The 19,637-nt window shown below is 40.4% G+C and overlaps 1 protein-coding gene across 1 annotated transcript in view; it reads right to left on the bottom strand.

The window, feature by feature from the left end:
- dnah12 (dynein, axonemal, heavy chain 12) overlaps positions 1-18,787 on the bottom strand; it is a 30,451-nt gene extending 11,664 nt beyond the window's left edge. The window contains exons 1-44 of the mRNA XM_088996425.1: positions 18,780-18,787; positions 17,467-17,593; positions 17,346-17,372; positions 17,069-17,258; positions 16,548-16,617; positions 14,792-15,227; positions 13,662-13,850; positions 13,416-13,569; positions 11,972-12,063; positions 11,701-11,879; positions 11,486-11,621; positions 11,235-11,360; positions 10,099-10,233; positions 9,190-9,383; positions 8,866-9,109; positions 8,592-8,777; positions 8,304-8,504; positions 8,028-8,222; positions 7,292-7,413; positions 7,028-7,163; positions 6,791-6,937; positions 6,429-6,548; positions 6,067-6,223; positions 5,803-5,975; positions 5,560-5,712; positions 5,250-5,489; positions 4,887-5,132; positions 4,672-4,791; positions 4,458-4,567; positions 4,155-4,338; positions 3,940-4,080; positions 3,760-3,843; positions 3,416-3,604; positions 3,180-3,299; positions 2,869-3,057; positions 2,641-2,792; positions 2,435-2,573; positions 2,190-2,356; positions 1,843-2,098; positions 1,456-1,752; positions 1,128-1,306; positions 629-821; positions 375-536; positions 25-219 (exon numbers count right to left, since the gene is read on the bottom strand). Coding sequence (XP_088852551.1) covers positions 25-219; positions 375-536; positions 629-821; positions 1,128-1,306; positions 1,456-1,752; positions 1,843-2,098; positions 2,190-2,356; positions 2,435-2,573; positions 2,641-2,792; positions 2,869-3,057; positions 3,180-3,299; positions 3,416-3,604; positions 3,760-3,843; positions 3,940-4,080; positions 4,155-4,338; positions 4,458-4,567; positions 4,672-4,791; positions 4,887-5,132; positions 5,250-5,489; positions 5,560-5,712; positions 5,803-5,975; positions 6,067-6,223; positions 6,429-6,548; positions 6,791-6,937; positions 7,028-7,163; positions 7,292-7,413; positions 8,028-8,222; positions 8,304-8,504; positions 8,592-8,777; positions 8,866-9,109; positions 9,190-9,383; positions 10,099-10,233; positions 11,235-11,360; positions 11,486-11,621; positions 11,701-11,879; positions 11,972-12,063; positions 13,416-13,569; positions 13,662-13,850; positions 14,792-15,227; positions 16,548-16,617; positions 17,069-17,258; positions 17,346-17,372; positions 17,467-17,593; positions 18,780-18,787 — 7,260 coding nt within the window. The remainder of the gene's footprint in view (positions 1-24; positions 220-374; positions 537-628; positions 822-1,127; positions 1,307-1,455; positions 1,753-1,842; positions 2,099-2,189; positions 2,357-2,434; positions 2,574-2,640; positions 2,793-2,868; positions 3,058-3,179; positions 3,300-3,415; positions 3,605-3,759; positions 3,844-3,939; positions 4,081-4,154; positions 4,339-4,457; positions 4,568-4,671; positions 4,792-4,886; positions 5,133-5,249; positions 5,490-5,559; positions 5,713-5,802; positions 5,976-6,066; positions 6,224-6,428; positions 6,549-6,790; positions 6,938-7,027; positions 7,164-7,291; positions 7,414-8,027; positions 8,223-8,303; positions 8,505-8,591; positions 8,778-8,865; positions 9,110-9,189; positions 9,384-10,098; positions 10,234-11,234; positions 11,361-11,485; positions 11,622-11,700; positions 11,880-11,971; positions 12,064-13,415; positions 13,570-13,661; positions 13,851-14,791; positions 15,228-16,547; positions 16,618-17,068; positions 17,259-17,345; positions 17,373-17,466; positions 17,594-18,779) is intronic.
- Positions 18,788-19,637: the final 850 nt, after the last annotated feature.

The following is a 19,637-nucleotide window of genomic DNA, read 5'->3' as shown; positions in this document are numbered from 1 at the left end:
AAATTGATGATGCATTTTTCATACCTGAAACCAATTAATGGTGCAACAGTTGATCAGAGATGGAAACTGGCGCAGTCGATTTCTAAAGGCTTCACCAATAGGACTAAAAGCCACGACGATGTGCAGGTTTTGCTTGCAGCGTGCCACAAAGTAGTTGAACAGAGTTAAAGAGCTCAACTCCACACTCTTATTCTTTGCTTGAGCAATCGGACGTACTGTCTGAAAATGGTAAAAGAATGAGATCATCTTATATGCAGTGCAGATTCATATTTTGAACTCTAACAGGATACCTGTCCTTTAAGGTTAGGCTTTCTGACTCAATTGAAAGAATAATTTGCAAGTGCACCATGCTAGTCATAATTTCTATGTCTTACCTCAATGATATCTTGTTTTTCATCCATAGCAAACATATTGGGCACCTCTCCTGTGTTCAGGACACTGTTGACATCTTCAAGAAAAGCTTCATCTTTGATTTGAGCATCAGTAAGCAAAAATACGATTCGTTGACCCTTCACTCCTGCATCCTTGAGCAACTTCTGTAATGTCATGTTAAAATGTCTTACATCAGACTAAGGGACCACATATTGGAACGCTTGTGATGTTGGCAGAGTACAAGTGCAACGCTGACCTTGAGGTCATCTCTCCATTCAGTCATGCCATAGCTCTTTGAGATCTCAGGCTGGAAAAGGCTCATCTGGGCGATGAAAGTAGCCAAACGAGTGATGGACTGGCGTCCACTGCCTCCAACTCCGACCAGGAGAGCATGTCCTCCTGGCTGCTTCAACACACGGCTTATACGGGACAGGTGCTCCAGGACATAACTACAACAGACCGACATTTTGTAGATAGTCATCAATGTGTGTTAGTGCTAATATATATATGTGCGTTCTTCAGAAGCAAGGTTTTCCTGAAGAAAAATGACAACTAAAACAAACAAAACAAAGGCAGTTGTTTTTAATACAATAGACCAGTGGTTCTTAATCTTGTTGGAGTAAGAGGTTTGTCCACCAAACCCCTTAGACCAACTCATCGAACCCCCAGGGTTCGATCGAACCCAGTTAAAGAACCACTGCAATAGACTGTAAATCTCATAGTATAATTGACTGTGTGGTGCAATTGTGACTTACCGGAATATGACGAGATACATGCGGCTCTTGTTCATCTGATTATATTCAACAAGACATGACTCCACCACCTCAGCAAAGCTTTCTACTGAAGGCACCTCAGCATACAAGCGTTCATCGGCCTCAAGGTCAGGATTCATGTAATCGCCAAACAGAAGAGTCTGCATGTCTTGCTCGACCAACTAACAAACAAGATACCAAATTAAAATTGTGTTCAAGGATAAAAAATTGTAATCTCAAGGAGCATGAAAGGACAAGCCTTAAAAATGCATTAGTTGTCCTGACTGACATCAGAATAATTAACAACCAGAAAAACTATGCCTCAACGTACCTTACTGCCTTGTTTCAGGTGATCAAACACCATATTAAATGCTTCATTGAAGTGATCTTTGAGGATCTTGGTCATCAGCTGATAGAACCATGCTCGATCCTTGTCATCCACCAGACGGTCATAAAAGACACGGAAGACCTCGTGGACAAAGAGCCGAATCATTGAGCGTTTGTTCTCCAGAGATTTGCTCTTCACAAGCAGGCAACCTTGTATCACACGTGAGAAGTCACGCAAATTAAACGTGTAGTGAGACTTGGCTGGCGTCGGAAGCAAATTTTCCATGGCTTGCTTATAGACCTTTGAAATACATTTGAAAAACTCAAGTTATGGGAAAGGTCAGTGTTTGTTAATATGAATTTAAGAATCGGTCTTATCTGGAGAACTCACGTCCATGGTTGCTGTTACCGTCTGACTGCCAATCGTAAAATATTCTGGCGGAAATTCATTGTTCTTGAGATAGAACGCCACCATAATGGAGAAGATGCGAACCATGGTCTCATCACTGAAAGAATTGATGCTAAATATGTTGAAATGACGAAGGAAGCGAGATGTCACAGCATTCCTACCGCCACCTGGAGGGCCCATGGCTGTAATGACTTGGATGTCAACTAATTTGATGCCTGAGGTATCCTTCAGGTCATACCTGCAAGAAAATATGGATTAGTCAAGCAATGTTTTGTATCCTCTTGAATTGACAGTTTTTATTTGGGTGTTGGAGTGGCCATGGCCCATACCACTTCTTGTGATCCATAAACTGTCGAAGTAGCTCCACAGGAGGCTGAGCGCCAAACTGTTCCAGCGCTGGCATATTCACATCATCTATGAAGATGAGGTACTTTTTCCCCATCGGAGGGCCAAACACACCTTTTCGTCTCTTGTCTAATTTGGCCATGATGATGTTCTGGTAAACGCAAACAGTAAAGAATGAGGCCAGTCACAGTTGGAAGAACCCCCATGCTCATCAGTGGTTCAACCTGACCTGTGTTTGGTTGGCAGTGGTGCGGGCAGAAAAATTGATTGAGAGGGGTAAAAAGAGGTCTTTGTCCAAACCGTTCATCAACTTCTCCATGACATACACTGACTTTCCAGTGCCTGTGGGGCCAGCCAACATCAGAGGCCTGAGCAGAGAAGGCGATAAGTGGACACATTCATCCCATTTGTATTTCTGTGAACAGACTGGCATACATTCCATATGTGATGCAAATGTCCATTAGGAAGGTGTAGCGAACTGAGTCAATGGTGGGAACAATGATGTCCTGCACTTTGGTGGTTTTATCCCCAAGGTTGACACTTTTGATGGCGTCATTCCAGTGAATCCATTTGCCTTTTCCTTTAAACTGAACAAGATGTTGGATTTGACTGAACAGTGATTATAAAGTCGCGATTTAAGTGCCTGGTGAAAGTCAGCGATACCTCATAGAAATAGTCATACACAAGGCCTTTCTCATCCACCGGACACTCCCATTTGCCCACAATTTCAGGAATTGGATGATCTGCCGTTCTTCCAGCCACTGTATCCCTGAGGAACTCATCAAACATCTCCCTGCTTTTTGAATCACAACTCCCACCCGCAGACCACACCAGTGAGAAGGAAAAAGCGGCCTGCAATCCAAAAACAGATAACTAGTGCATAAAAGTCATGTAGAAAATGTAGACGAAAATGACATTCAGGGTGTTTTTGCGAGTAAATAAATAATACTGGGACAGATAATAAATATTTGTACCAATATCCAGGTTCGAATAGTTTTGTCATTTGTTTCTGTCTCCAGGGGTTCAACGAGCAGCATCTCAAACAGTCTACATAATGATACAGATGCATTCCAGTTGGTTGTGGGCACAACTTCCTGGCAACAAAAAAGGCAAAGACATGACAACATTCATGTTTATTAAGTTGGTGAAAATTCCTTTGGCTTTTTGGGGATTTTACATCTTGATAACGACGTGGTCCTATGATACTTACTCTGCAGCTTTTACGCACCAGCCTGAAGGCAGGTGGTAGGAGCCAATGAAAGAGTTCGAGCAGCAGTTTGTTGTGATGAGGACTTTGTAAAATCTCAGGAAGTGTGTTCATCCAAGAGAGCACTAAAGGTTCCCAGCCCAACTGAGAAGGTTCCATATAGATCATACCACATCGACTGACTGTTGCAGGCTGCCATGTGAAAGGTGCATTTTTTTTTTTCAAAAAGCTTGCCATCGTTACATTAGACTTGTAATTATGTGCTAATCTAATTTACATTGTTTAATTAGGAACGACATTATTCGAAACACATTTATTTGCAAGTAATTCAGGAACTCCAAACTTACAGAGGCCTGTGACAGATCCATCGCTTCGAAAATTAGACTCATCTGATTGGACATCTGGATAATTTCTCCACTCATCAGACATAGCTGTGATGTCAATCCAAACAATCAAGATGAAAATAACCCACCACGATAAAGATCTCTCAAATAGATGTTATATTATCTACAAAATTCTGCACATACCTTTTTGTTGTCATCCAGCACAGTGTTCATACTTTCAATCCACAATGTATCAATGGGACCGTCAAACACTACCCATTTACGGTCTGGCGTTTCAGCCGATGCATACTCACGAAACGTGTTTGCCACAATACCATCAGTCCACTAAAAGAAAAAAATGACTATTAGAGCTCTATAAAATGATATAAAGATTAAAAAATGTAGATCCGAGGTCCAACCTCATGAGAAACAAGATCAAACTGTCCAAAAAGCTGTCCCATGGTGATCGCCTTCGGGTTCAAGGTCCTGAAAATGACCTTTTCTTCCTCTCCGTAGCCTTTTTCATTCATCAGAATTAGTGTGTCAGCCAGGACATGGAGCACTTTGGTCTTCCCAGAAAATGACTCTCCCACCAGCATGAACCTGAATCATTACAATGCAATGCCACATTGATTGAAGTTGTCAGGGAATACAAGCCTACTCCAAAATAACAAATAAAATACATCCAAATGAAGCAATCGTGACTTCCAAAAGTAACATACCCATGCCGGACTATCATCATCTCATATGTCTGGATCATCTTTTCAATGAAGATCTGTGTTGACTGTACATTGTGCTTTTCACAGCACTCGAGAGCAGCTTCCAAAAATAACTGGTAAAGACATGATTAAATGTACCGGTAATATACAGCACGTAATGTGTACATTGTACCATTTAGCACGAGACAATAGATAGTAGGATTTTGGCCCATTGTACCTCATAGTCAGCCTCAGGAAGTGAAATACCAGGGAACAAATCACTAGTGATTCCGTTGAACAGTGGAATATCATGAGAAAGAAACTTTGGTTCGTTAACATCTTTGATGGACCTCAGAAGCTAAACATTAACACAGAAAACTATAGTCAATGAACAGAACAAAGGAGTTTGGACAAAATACAGATCATTGGCTGCATGAAGCTCAGCACAAGTACCAGTATGTCCTCATTTTCGTCTGGATACTTTAGCTTGAGGTTTCCTGCTGCCACAAGGACAGCTTTAACAGCCCTCATGCCATAATCGTAATGGAACTGGGAGGAGAGCTGCTCTGAGCAGAGCCTGTAAGTCATTGCAATCTTGACTGAAAGAGGCTTGGCATTGAGGAATCCGTAAGAATAGAGGGAGATCTCTGCGATCAGAGCATAGTTAGGGACCATCATGGTCACTGTTCGAAATAACACCTGAAGAACATAAAAGGCCACCATCATGTTCAGATAGATAGGTCCAAATACACATTTTTCAAAGACAAAGATTGCGATAAAAGAAACCAGATGGAGTAACTGATCAAGTTATAAGACCTTCAGGTTGTCAGGGAGTTCGGAGCGCCCTGCGTAACCGGGATTCATTGTGATGGACACAAAACAGTTGGGGTTGAGTTTCAGCATGGTTCCTTCAAAGTCAAAGTACTCCAAGTCCATTTCAATTGCCCTCTGAATGCAAAGGACTTGCTGGGCCACTACAGACAAAACCTCAAGCTCAATACGATTGAATTCATCAAAGCAAGCCCACGCTCCAGAAGAAGCCAAGCCTTTGAAAAACTGAAAAAGAGACATTTGTTATATGCAGAAAAAAAGGTTATGACTTTTTTCTTTTTTGGTACGATGTTACTTTGCCCATAGCAAGATAATCCAGTCCATCGGAACAGTTGAAGACAACGCATTGCACAGCTAACGCTTTAGCTAAATCCTTGGTGGTTTCTGTCTTTCCAGTTCCAGCCGGACCCTCAGGTGCCCCACCCAAATGGAGGTAAAACGCCCCAATCTGTTAAAGTATTACAGTTATTCATCATGAAATCACAAAATTGATTAAAAAAATACAGATAACTATGTCTAATCGCTGTGTAATGTATACCAGAGTTCTGTAGCATCTGTCAGTCAGAGGGGTAATGACCAGACGAAAAGAGTTCCCCAGGTACTCATAGGCATACTTCACATCACAGTTTATAATGCGAACTCGAACATTGTTGTTGCTCCAGTAGTAACGAAGCTGGGCTAGCCATCTAAAATCATTTTCACTTGCAACACCTGAAAAAGGCAAAAATAAACGTGGATGTTCTTGTAACAGAGTAATTAATACATCAACCTAACAGCAAAAGTCCTTTGTGTCGTAAAGTACCGTGCTCAATTAACTCCATAACCACGTCCCTAGCATGGACATCAATTGTCACCAGTGCTCCCAATGTAATCCGTGTTTGCTTGGGTAGTTTCCCTCTCACGAGTCCCACAATGTCGGCCAGCTGACTCTGGAGTTGCTGGTAGTAGTTTTTCACACCCTTTTAAGGCCATCAAAGACGGAATTATCATCTTTATTGAAGTTCACGTTTTCAATATAATGTCATGAGGTATCACAAAAGGTGAAACGTGCGCTTTCAAGACAGTTGTGAGACATGTAATCTTTCATCATAGTTGTTTTTTTACAATGTATTTATTCATCTTCAGTAATCTGTATTGTAAATACAAAGGATAACAAAACCTTACTTCAGTTCCTCCCCTGATGGCTTCGTGGACCTCTAATGTCCAAAACATTTGTGAGGTACATATCACCACCTGACCAGGCCACTCCTTTACCCATTGGTTCCGTTCGGTTTCAGCATAGGCCTGTGAAAACAACCATCCACTCCATCCTATTATATTTTATCATGAAGGTAATTTGAATTGTGCCATAGCATATTACATCACATAATTTTTATGATGCAGTTTTTGGACAGGTGTGTTACTGGTTTGGCCGCTGTTACATGTCTGATGTTGCACAATGTGGTCCAAGGAATGCTCAGTGAGTGCAAATTTAGAAGGAACATTGCTTTGACCCATGGTTTATTTCACTTAAAATGTCATCTCACCGTTCTAGAGCGATCCACGACATCTCTGACACTTCGAAGCATCAAGTCTTCCACTTGCACCAGCCATTTCTCCACTGCACCTTGGGCCTCAGATGTAGATATGAGGCCGATGAGAGCAACTCGCTCCCCTTCACTGCTGTACATGGCCTGAGTTATAATGAAAAATAATCAGCATCCGAGGAAAACCAATCGACAAGAGTGCTTGTACCACGCAGCAAGTGCTTTGTGAAGGCTTACCTGAATGTCCAGATTTGGTAAGAAGTCGAGCTTGGCAATACCCTCAAAGCACTTCCTCAGATGGGGCTGTACACGCAGTGGATCTTTGGTCTCAGAAAGAATTTCCAGCATTTCATCATTGGACAAAAAGAAGAACCTAGGTAACAAGCAGTAATGCCATCATTATTCAAAATCGGCAATGATATTTACGATTACTTTGTCAATAACAAAAAAAAAACACTAGACAACTGATAGAAAATTGATTCAAATCATTTGCATTTTCACCTTGGGAAGAAGAGACGCTTTTTCTCCAGATAGTCATTTAGTCCTTTCATGATGGTGTCAAGATGGGCATTTGACTCGATTAGTTTCTCTAGTAAACCAGGCATTGAGGTTGCCTCCAGAAGCTGTTAGAAGACACATTTATAAATCCATCTTGGCCCTCTTCAGAACCCACAGCAATGTATTTATTTTTAATGTATTTATGTCTATACTTCATTTAGTTTAAAGACATTTCAACTCATTCACTGCCAGACATGCAAACATGTGTCCACTCCAGTGCAAGGGTTTTTGTCATTTTCACTCAAATGCCACAGCCCACAGAATATTGAGGTTTAGGACGACATAAACATTCAATGCAGCATAAGAAACCTTCGACTCTCTTCTTTCATCCGAAAAAAAGTTAATTCCTAAATTATATGGGTCTGGAGTTATATGAGCTTGAAATGAGGGCGGCTTTTGAAACTACAATGGAATACATTACATATTGGTTTATATAGTGCTTTAATAACAGCTGAAGCTGGAACAAAGTGCTAACATGGAAAAAAGGGAAATGCTGCCCCCTCTTGGAAGGAAAAAAACATCACCAGAGTGCTGACCAGCATTGTGAATGAGTTAATAATCTCACACAATGATAATCAATGACAATAAAGAACCAACAGAATCATATTTGAGCAATCCCTTGTGGAATAGTGACAAGCAAGAACATAAAAATGTCCGTCTAGTACGTATACACAGCTACCTTTGAGTCTTTAACACAGTGCCTCATGACCTCTTTCCAGTTTTTGTCAACAATTTGGAAGAGTCGTCCCTCTTCGGGAATCTGCTGCATGATGTCGGCAGAACAGAATATGGGCTCAAGGTAAAGCCATTGCGCCTGCACTTTCAACCACTCATCAATGGTTTCCTGGATACGAAGAAGACACTCCTCCCAAACCTAATCGACAAACACAAATTAATATTTTTAGGAAAAGTTATTCACAATGATGCGGTGACGGAAATCAATTCAGACACTAACCCTAATCTCGTTTTCAAGGGGCTTTATAAACGGTGAGTTCCTCATTGTCTGAGTTTTGACAATCTGGTCATCGAGCATTGCCTGAATTTCATCCAAAGCAGTCAAGATAGACACACCGGTGTCTCTGTAAGGCTGATGCTGGAGAGAAATACCATCCCAAACAGAAACCATGTTTTTCATGGCTTTCTCCATAGAAAACTCCTGTAACACACAAATAAAAGGAGGCATAAAACTTGTAGTTGGCCTAACACTTTTACCTCTGAAATGTAAAAATGCAGGAACACCTACTTTACTTGCGGCAGCACTGATTGACTCAAATTCTTCCAAGTAAGGCTGTAAATTTTGTTTGAGGACTTTCCGCAGTGTTGTACCGGTGTCGGGAGTGAGGTCATACCCAACGATCTCTGACATTTGCTGCCAGTGGCGATCTCTGATGCCCGGATTACACAGGACAGTCAGTAAAGGAGTATGTTCCTAACAACAGAAACACAATGGTTTAATTTACAATGACCAAAAATGGAATCTTGTCCATATGATCACTTTGGGAGTTAATATTCCCTACCTTGAACTCTTTGACCTGCTCTAGTACAGTGGAGCACAAGACAATTGTAGGACTCTCCGCTTTGGCCTCTTCTTCACCACGTCGTCGTCTAGTTGTTCCAGTAGATATTTTCTTAGTAGCAAGTTCACTCTTACTCTTTTTCTGCTGAAAATACTTTAGGGTTTTGAAGATCTCCCTGAAGAACTCATCCACTTTCACTTCCATTCCTTCTCCATCCAGTTCGAGGAAAGAACCATCCATCCAACTGTTCACAGAGAAGATATTTTAGGGTTTCAATGGGACTGTTGTAATTTCATCGCAAAATGTATAGAACTGAAAGCAAACCTGCTCTCTGCGCGTTGCCACCTCAGTATAAATGAAAACAGTTTTTGATATGGCTCAATATTCTGTCTGATGATCTCGACTTCTGGGTAAAATGACTGATCCCATTCATGAAAGGTTTCATCTTTGTGGATGTCTTCAATGGACTCCTCAGCTTCCTGGAGAAGGGTCTGAACTGTTTTGATATCTGCCATATACTGTCCAAAAAAAAACAAATAACAAGATTTACACATTCACAAATCTATTAACTCAATCACTGCCATTCACAAATTCATTCAGGAATTGAAAATATGACGTAGAGCGCCATTCCCGAATTTGATCGGGTTTTGTTTTTTTCATACTTGGGTACCGATAAAGCGCTAGCCATTGCCTGTGGCACTATTTTTTCTTTTCCACAATGGGGCAGCATTTCCCTTTTTTTCCATGTTAGCGCTTTGTTCCAGCGTCAGCTGTTGTTAAAGCACTTCCGGGTTGAATGAATGCTGGCGCGTGTGGCTGCCGCTGCTCACCCACAGAAAAAATATCCTGTGACTGTAAAGTGTCCTTGATAGTTTTGAAAGGTGCTTATAAATGAAATGAATTATTATTATATATAAACCAATAAGTATGTATTGCATTGTATTTTGGATAGCCGCCCTCATTTCGAGCTCATATAACTCCAGACCCATATAATTTAGGAATTGAATATTTGTTTCTGATAAAAGAAGAGAGTCTAATGTGTCTAACGCTGTATTGAATGTTTATGTCATCCTAAAACTCAATATTCTGTGGGTGCTGGAATTTGAGTGAAAATGACAAAAACCCTGGCACTGGAGTGGACAAATCTTTGCACGTCAGTCAGCCACTGAATGAATTGAGTAACACTCCTTATATTTTTTCTGTGATCACAAATGGACAAATGATTATCAGTACCTGCTGCATCATATCAAGTTCAGAGCAGTGAGGGAACTCGTCAACTCTCCGTTGCAGCTTGACCAGATGAACGGTGACCCTTTCTCTTTTCGCAAGCATCTCTTTCTCCCCTTTCCTCTTTGCCTCCTGGAAAACCTAAAAAAAAACAGATCCCCATTCCATGATCATACTTGAAAAGAAAAGTACATTGCTTAGACAACACAGAAACAGCCTTAGCCACACACGCACCCTTAATAGCTTCCTTGTTCACAACTGACGCCTACGGACAAGTTGTGTCCATAAATTGTAACATTTGAACATGTATTTTCAAACATGTATTTTCTGGGACGCTACATTGGAGTTCTGACGGCTCGAATCGATACGGGAGGACTTCTTCAATCGATTGCAAACATTTATGCTTTCCTCTTCAGAACGATTTGAATCATATTCATAACTGAATGAGTAACAAGAAAGCATCTTCTCCGTATCTGAAGCCATTGTTTTGATTGTAGAACAAGGCAAGACGTCCTGGCGTGACGTCTCGAACAAGGAGGCGGGACCTTCTGAAACTCCGAGGTCATTTGAAGTAGTTTTGGGACACTTTATGTCATTTTTATTGGTGTTTTCCATTTGACTAAAAATATCAGCCTGCATGTTTTGGGTATTTTAGATGCTATAAAAGTTTTTCTGATGTCAGTAAGGAAACAAAAAAATGTGTTGGTTGTCCTTTAAGGATTGTAGCAATGGTCGACTTAGCGTACAGGTACTGGGATGCTAAGTCACACAAACGCACACCTCATTCAAGTTTTTCGATGATATCCTTCTTCTTCTCGACCGTCATTTTATTTTGTGTCTTCTTCGGCTTAACACTAGCCTGTGATGTGGTCTTTTTCTGTCCCATAATAGGAGAAGTACTACACTCGATAAGAAACCACATCCGCACTCAAAGAAAGGGGGTGACGAAAACTAGTGTGCCAGCCACCGTGGCGTTGTTCGACCGTGTAGTTTGGTGTTCATCCGCCGAAAACTAGTTCGTCAAGACTATAAGCTCGCGAATTTAATGTTCGTGAGGCGAAAGGTTCGTGAGCTGAAGCACTCATATGCGGAGTTATCACTCTACCTGTTAATACACACTTTGGATCAAACAGGAGCATTACCTCATCGCTGAGTTCAAACACTTCTAGCATTTTCAATGGCCACATGAAGACAGTAGAATTCAGATCAAGGTCTTCAGGTTCAAATATGTGAACATCTAGAAGGTAGCTCAGTCTGCTGTAAGCCTTCTGCCAGATCATAAGAGCAAAAACACAAAGAGATCGAAACGAATGAGTCAAAACGATTTTGTGATCTGAAAACAATTACAAAAGTGCGTTAAGACGCAAGCAATAAATGTATCTAAAAAGTGTACCTTGATCCTTTCATGAAGAAGCGCAATGCCCTTTGATTTGGTTTCCTCAATATATGCAATCATAGTTGCCATTTCATCTGTCGTCTCTGGTACATTCAAAGCAGTTTCTCGAATGGTTTCAAAATCGGAGATGATCCTTTGAAGAGAAACAAAACGCAAAGTCAAGCAGCCCCGTTCACCGTGAAAAGACATGTTTGAGTAAGAATCAGCCTCACTGTAAATTTTGCGCAGTGTGTTTGGCTTTCATGTTGCTGATAAGTATTTCGGCACATGTTTTGGCTTTTTTAGACAATCCCTGGTTCAGATCCTCACAATACAATTGGACCATTGGAAAGTGAACCTTTGTTGGGAGGTTGCCAAGCTTCCTTGACAAGTCACGAAATTCTTCCACTTGCTGGAAAGTACAATCAGATCGCACATGACAGTCATCAGGAAGGAGTATCTCGAGTACACTTATAGTACACGTCTGAAGTTGTGAACTCTCACCTCAATATATTCATCAAATGAATGAGTTTCTTCCACAAAAGTCTCCACTCGTGTCTGAGCAGTTCCGTTGACTAACCAGTCATAGTTGTCAACTATAAATAAAATATTTGTATGTTCGAAAAGCATGCAATCAAATAATTGGGAGGATGATTATCTCATTCGCTGCCATTCCTGAATTTATTTGAGAAATGAAAAATGTGACATGGAGCGCCATTCCCGAATTGCTTTTGGTTTTTCCCTGCGAGGGGCACCGATAAAGCGCTGGCAAGACCTCTGGCAATATTTTCCCCTTCCACAAGGGGGCAGCATTTGAATTTTGTCCATGTTATTGCTTTGCTACAGCTTCAGCTGTTGTTCAAGGGCTAAAAAGTCAAGATGTATGTACTGTTTTGTATTTTGCACAGCCACCTTAATTTCAACCTCATATAACTCCAGACCCATATAACTTAGGAATTAACTCTTTTATCTGATGAAAGAAGAGTCTAAGGTTTCTTACACTGCATTGAATGTGTATGTAGTCCTAAAACTCAATATTCTATGGGTCTTGCAATTGGAATGAAAATGACAAAAACCCTGGCACTGGAGTGGACACATTTTTGCACATCATATGGCAGTGAACGAGTTAAAGGACAACCGACATCACTTTTTTGTTTCCTAACTGACATCAGAAAAACATTTTATAGCATCTAAAATACCCAAAACACGCAGTATGATATTTTTATTCAAATGAAAAACACCAATAAAAATTACTTAAAGTGTCCAAAATCTGCTAGAAAAGGAGCTGCGATTTGGGCATTTTCAGAAAGTCCCGCCCCCAGTTCGTGACGTCACGCCAAGACGTCTTGCATTGCTGGAGAATCAAAACAATGGCTTCAGATTCGGAGAATGTGCTTTCTTGTTACACGTCCAGTTATGAATAGGATTCAAATAGTTCTGAAGAGGAAAGCATACATGTTTGCAATCGATTAAATAATTTATTCCGTGCCATTTTGAGGCAACATTGGGGGGAAATGTATCACCCGAAAAGAGGCAGAAAATGGCGTCCAAGCTCCTGTGAGCAATTAATCATCCTGTTTTCACAGGCTGATAAATTCCTTCCATGGAGCTTGGTCGCCGTCTTCTGGCGGCTTTTTGGTGCAACACGAGGTTTTCAGACCAAACAAGTACAGCAAAATACATTGACGTGATGGAAGGACTGCTACAATGTGTCTTTTTTTTCGTTCAGGGCCGTTCCTCCAGTGACGTCACGTACGGACTCGTCATCAACTCAAAAACAAGACTTCCTGAATATTCAGTGCGAGTCTTAAAACGTAAAATATAGCTATATGCGGTGGAATCTTTGTAAAATACGCTCAGTAGAAGTCATTTGAACACATTATGGACACAACTTGTCCGGAGACGTCGGTTGTCCTTTAAATGATTTATGCTTATGCTCCCATCTCACCATAATTCTGAAAATATCGATCAGGTTCTTCTAGATTCTTGCGCACAGTTGAGGTTACAGTTAAATGAGCCCAAGCAAGCGTGTGATCAGGCGCCTTGGCATCCACAAACGCAGCTGCAGATTCTGCCAACCACGAGTGAACCGTCTGCACTTTCTATGAATCAGAACTCACTTTGAAGACAATTCAATATGCAAATTGGGACGGGATAATACAGAAAATTATTGAGAACACATGTGCGAGCCTACCTGCAGCGTATTTGTAATGGCATTAAGAATTTCAAAAACGTCAGCTTCAAGTTCCAGTAAAGTGGGGTATATTCCCATCTGTTCCTCATGAAATGTCAGGGACATGTGAAAGATGGGTAAGAAGTGATAGTTGTCCGGATGAAATGGGAAGACAAACCCCTCCACACTTCTCTGAATCAAGGCCTTCAGCTGGGGAATTTGGAAAGGACAAATCGGACAGAAATTTGGAGGAAGCGTGCAGAGCATGGCAATGAATGTGATAGAACGTTTTTAATAATAATAATAATAATAATAATAATAATAATAATAATAATAATACATTTCATTTCTAAGCGCCTTCCAAAACTCTCAAGGACACTTTACAGTAACAGGATATTTTTTTCTGTGGGTGAGCAGCGGCAGCCACATGCGCCAGCGTTCACTCAACTCGGAAGAAACTCAAATCGAGTGCAAGCTAGCTAGCTAGTGAATAGATAGCTAATAGCTAGCGAATAGACAGCTAATAACTAATCTATCCACATGCGCCAGCGTTCACTCAACCCGGAAGTAACATAAAATGATCATCATTACACAACAATCATAATAATAATAATAATAATAATAATAATAATACATTTCATTTCTAAGCGCCTTCCAAAACTCTCAAGGACACTTTACAGTAACAGGATTTTTTTTTCTATGGGTGAGCAGCGGCAGCCACATGTGCCTGCGTTCACTCAACGCGGAAGAAACTCAAACAGAGCGCAAGCTAGCTAGCTAGTGAATAGATAGCTAATAGCTAGCGAATAGACAGCTAATAACTAATCTATCCACATTTGCCAGCGTTCCCTCAACCCGGAAGTAATGTTGCGCTCTCCACTACACAACAACAATAAGAATAAGAATACCTTTAATTTCTAAGCGCCTTTCAAAACTCTCTGCTGTCTACAAGCTAAAAGTAATCTTTTTTTTTCACCACTTTGGTTTCTGCTGATTTTCCAATCATCTAACACCGTGAAGAACCCGAACCAGATTCATCATTTCATTCCATCAGAATGAAATAAACTAATGTGGGCAAAAACCAAAGCTATACACAGGGATAAAAAACTGTAAAACAACATTTGGGTTTATGCCTTCTGGCAAAACTCTACCTGATTAGAGATGAGGGTGCACGCGCAGTCAAAGAAAGCATCCATGACATTGTCTTTCACCGAACTCAATGTTTTTGGACTTGTTAATAAATTGATGACTTTAGGGAACCAGGTATTCATGATGTGTTCTTCAGCTGCTTCACATTCCACAGCCAGGTCTTTATGTAACACCTTGCCATCAACGGGTCCCAAAGCCCTGAGCAAAAAAAAAATAAAACAAAGTCTCACTTTGGCTAACAGCAGAGTTACATACTCTGCATGGAGGTCATTGACATACCTGTATCCTGTCAGATCCACCAACGCCATTGAAGAAAAGGTGGCGTGTCCAATATCCAAAACAGTTTGCATAATGGGATGTAGAATGTGCAAATTTGCCTTCATCAATTTCCGACTTGTGACAAAGGTCTCGTGTCGTGTTTGGCAAAATTCAAGAATACTACAAAAATATTACATTTACATTTTACAACAGTGCCAAAGATACTTCATTTTTGGTTGTATATTTAAAGGACAAGCGACACCATTTTTTTGTTTCCTAACTGACATCAGAAAAACGTTTTATAGCAGGGGTGTCAAAGTCATTTTTTTGCCGCGGGCCACATTGTAGTTATGGTTTCCTCTCGAGGGGAACCCATTAGAATGTTTCAATCCCTTCAAATATTACATATAGAGCACAAAGCAAATTAATGAATAACTCGTTTTCAAATCTGAAGTCAAGAATAATGACTTTTATTGTGGTGGACATCCAAAAATATGAAATTTTGGCTCAGATTTTAGCAATCATCATGGAATTTAACAAGTTTGATTTGCTTTCGCGGGCCGAAAAAAATGATGTGGCGGGCCGGATTGGGCCCGCGGGCCTTGACTTTGACACCTGTGTTTTATAGCATCTAAAATACCCAAAACACGCAGGATGATATTTTTGGTCAAATGCAAAACACCAATAAAAATGACTTCAAATTGAAACCGGAAGTGGCCAGTTTCAGAAGGTCCCGCCCCCTTGTTCGTGATCTCACGCCAAAACGTCTTGCCTTGCTCGAGAATCAAAACAATGGCTTCAGATTCGGAGAAGATGTTTTTTTGTTACTCATCCAGTCATGAATATGATTCAAATACAGTAAAGTCTCATTATATCGATATTCAAGGGAGTCCGAAAAAATATTGATATAACCGGGACTATCGATATATCCGATATCGATATAACGAGACTTTACTGTAGTTCTGAAGAGGAAAGCATAAATGTTTGCAATCGATTAAAGAAGTCTTTCCGGGTCATTTTGAGGCGTCAGGACTGATGTGTAGCACCAAGAACATGCAGAAGATGGCGCCCAAGCTCCGTTGGAAATGGGCTGATTTGTCTGCTGGGAATTTGTGTCAGCGAATATCAAATAGTTGTCGTGGTGCAACGCACAACGATTCACCATCGCGTTATTTACGTGTTTTCCTTCTAATTTCGCCATCAACACGAAGTTTTCAGACCAAACAAAGTACCGCGAAATGCATTGTGTGTCGCTTTCTCGGTCAGGGGCGTTCCTTCTGTGACGTGACGTCAGGAATCGTCACCAACTCAAAAACAAGACTTCCTGAATATTCGGCGCGAGTCTTAAAACGTAAAATATAGCTATATGCGGTGGAATCTGTAAAAATACGCTCCGTATAAAGTCATTTAAAGCGATTTTACAAATTATGGACACAACTTGTCCGGAGGCGTCGGTTGTCCTTTAAACATATCAGTTATATTTGACCAGGAAACACTCACTCAAGTGGAAGTGATGTCTGCTTTTCTGGGGCGGGTTCTTCACATTCTGGATCCTTCAGAAATGAGTCCACTGAAACAAATGCATGTCATGTACCGTGTATAAGGCGCACCGGAGTATAAGGCGCACCCCCAATGAATGTTGTATTTCCATATATGACGGCGCAGGGTAATCTTTGGAAGAAAATCAAGGCTTTTGGGTGCACCTTAGACACCGTAAAATTTGGTATGCTGTTTTTAGGGATACAGTAAAGTCTCGTTATATCGACATTCAAGGGAGTCCGAAAAAATATCGATATAACCGGGACTATCGATATATCCAACCCTGTTTGCATGTAATTTTCTCCGTGCGTGCATAGAAATAGTATCGATATAACCGGGACTATCGATATATCCGATATCGATATAACGAGACTTTACTGTATATTTTTTTTAGATTTACATAGGTGGAAAAAACACACACAAATATGTACATTTCGACGACATACATGCAGAAAGACACAAACAATACGGATGGTCAATACCTGTGTATTTGATGATAACATCATGAAAGTTGTCACTGACTTCCGTAAGGAGGTGGTGCAGGAGTTTATTTTTAATAGGGTTGTCTTTGAGTTGAGGCGGGATTTGACCGTCGATGGAGTCCAACCACTCCTGTGGAATTGGAATGACAGGGCGGCTTTCGATGCACTGCCTCAAGAATATGCGGTTCATCTGCATACATGGAAATAGACGGCTCAATTGATCCAATGAACACGCAATAATCCACAAGTGGAATTTGCGAGCAAAAAGTAAACTCACTCTGTGCTTCCGATCTTCACTTTGCATCTGTAATGCAAAGATTGTATTATACCATATGATTTTTTTTTAAAGCCGTACAAAAAGTTGGTTAGTAAGAATGGTGTCAGGAGATATATCTTACACTTGGAGGGAATTGAGGCTCTGGTGATGGGGTGCGCACAACTCTCCCCCTCTTTTTGGTCTGCTTGTAAGCCTCCACCGCTTGGGAGACAGCCATGGAGCTGGCATTTTGTAGGAAGCCAATTGGCCTGAAATTTGATTGTAAGTGTGAGTAGCACATAAAAAGGTTGCCATTTCTATGAATGAATTGAGCTGAATACACACATTGGTAAATGGAGTCGTTGTTGTTGCACTTTCCTCCATCTTCGCTCCAGAATTTTATTATGAGATGTTGGTGGCTTATTCACAGGTGGGGAAAAACACATTTTTTTTTACAATACAAAAAAAACACAAGGCATGTGATAATAGTACTTTATACTACTCAACAATAATAACCATAACCCTAGACGTGTTTTTAGTTCACAATAAAAGGTTCGTACATACATTTGGCTTGCACTGGTAAGAGATTTTATTAGCACAATAAAGCACAAACAATATATGTTTACTAATATCCCCTTAAATATGTTCCTCTACTTCATGCAAAGTATATAACAAGTACAGCACCGAATGCTAAATTAATATATTTACAACCAAATAAGCAACAACCTAACGTCGTTCTCACTTAAAAATAAACTCACCACTTGTTCGTGTTCCTGCGTTGCCATCTTTCTGGTTCTGGCAAACCTCAATCCAAAGTTGATGAGCGCAGAGAAACGCTATTGGTGACGGTTATGTTGACAAAACATGTTCGAGTGACCATTGACGACACACTTAATGATTCGTGTCGGCACAAAGACACACCACGTGCCCTCGTTGATGACGTCACACGTACACCGAACGTCTTCCCAAACATGAAATTATAATAACTCATGGTAAAGATGAGTCATTGCAGAATTTGAGGACAATCTATGTCCCACTCATCACATTTTAACTAATCCACTAACAAAATACTAAGGCATACCGTTTCTGACTAAATTCACCGGTCCTAAGATAAAATATAAAAAACACGACAAACAAATAAATACATAGAAAGAGAGAATGCATGAAAATAGTTTTGAAAATACAATACAATACAATACAACACATTGATTTATATAGCGCTTTAACAAGAGCTGAAGCTTCTCGTCTGTGTAAACTCAGTCGTACAGGAGTGGTCCATCGATGAAAAGGTTTCTTCAGCCGTCATCTGTACTTTTTTTAAGTAAAAAACAAAAAAAGGACAGATGACGGCTGAAGAAACCTTTTCATCGAAGAGCTGAAACTGTAACAAAATGCTTAACGCGGACAACTATCATCTACAGGAAATAAATCACTCACTAAGATAGTAGAAAGCACCTTATCATGCTGAGTCAAATGTTCAAATTAACAAAATAATTGGGTATGGAGACCTTTAATTGGACATTGCACCATTGTCTCATAATTTCTCCATTGTCAGACGAATAAAGGTTTTGTTATTCTTATTAACGTCCACTACGTCCACTCTTGTATTGTTCACATTTGTGAAGGAGTTCTACCCAAAATTCGACGTTTACCGGAGTAACCCCCAATCCTCACTCCAACACACACACACGCAATTTGACGAAGACGCTCATTCGTATTTTAATTTAATTTATAAAATTATTTTAATTTAATTAATTATTAATTTATTTAATTTATTAATACTACTATTACGCTCATTCGTGTTCGTCCAGTCACTTTTGGTTTCGAAATACAGTATTTCCCCATTAGATGGCAGGTGTTCACCTTTACGATTGCCGTTCAGAATGGACACCGGTGGTTTCAAACTCGATTTATGTGTGCAGCCGCTGGAGATCGCGTCTGGGTTTGTGTAGGCAACGAAAAGAGTTTTCAAGTGTCAAAAAATGACATCCAAATTAAAACCAATATTACTTCAGAACATGAATTAAATTGTGACTAGGTTTCACTCTGGTTTTCTCTCTCCTTCTTCGTGTAAAGACGATGGGAGTCGAGTGGAGCATTCACGTGCGCTGAGTTTGATCGAGAATCGATTTAAAATCGAAATATTTGGCTTAAAACTAATTCGGTCGAAAACCGAAGTTTGACCATTATTTATTGGAATGAAAAATGAGTCAAAGTCAGCTTTATTGTCAAATATGCTAATATGCAAACATACAGCACAGATGAAATTACTATCCTCTGGGAGCCAGCGTGCCAGGCACTTATAATGTGGCT

The sequence above is a fragment of the Hippocampus bargibanti genome, linkage group LG01, assembly GCF_051943395.1.
Source record: "Hippocampus bargibanti isolate YZ-2025 linkage group LG01, ASM5194339v1, whole genome shotgun sequence".
NCBI lineage: Eukaryota > Metazoa > Chordata > Actinopteri > Syngnathiformes > Syngnathidae > Hippocampus > Hippocampus bargibanti.
Note: the sequence above shows the minus strand (reverse complement) of the source record. Positions and strands in the feature narration are given on the sequence as shown.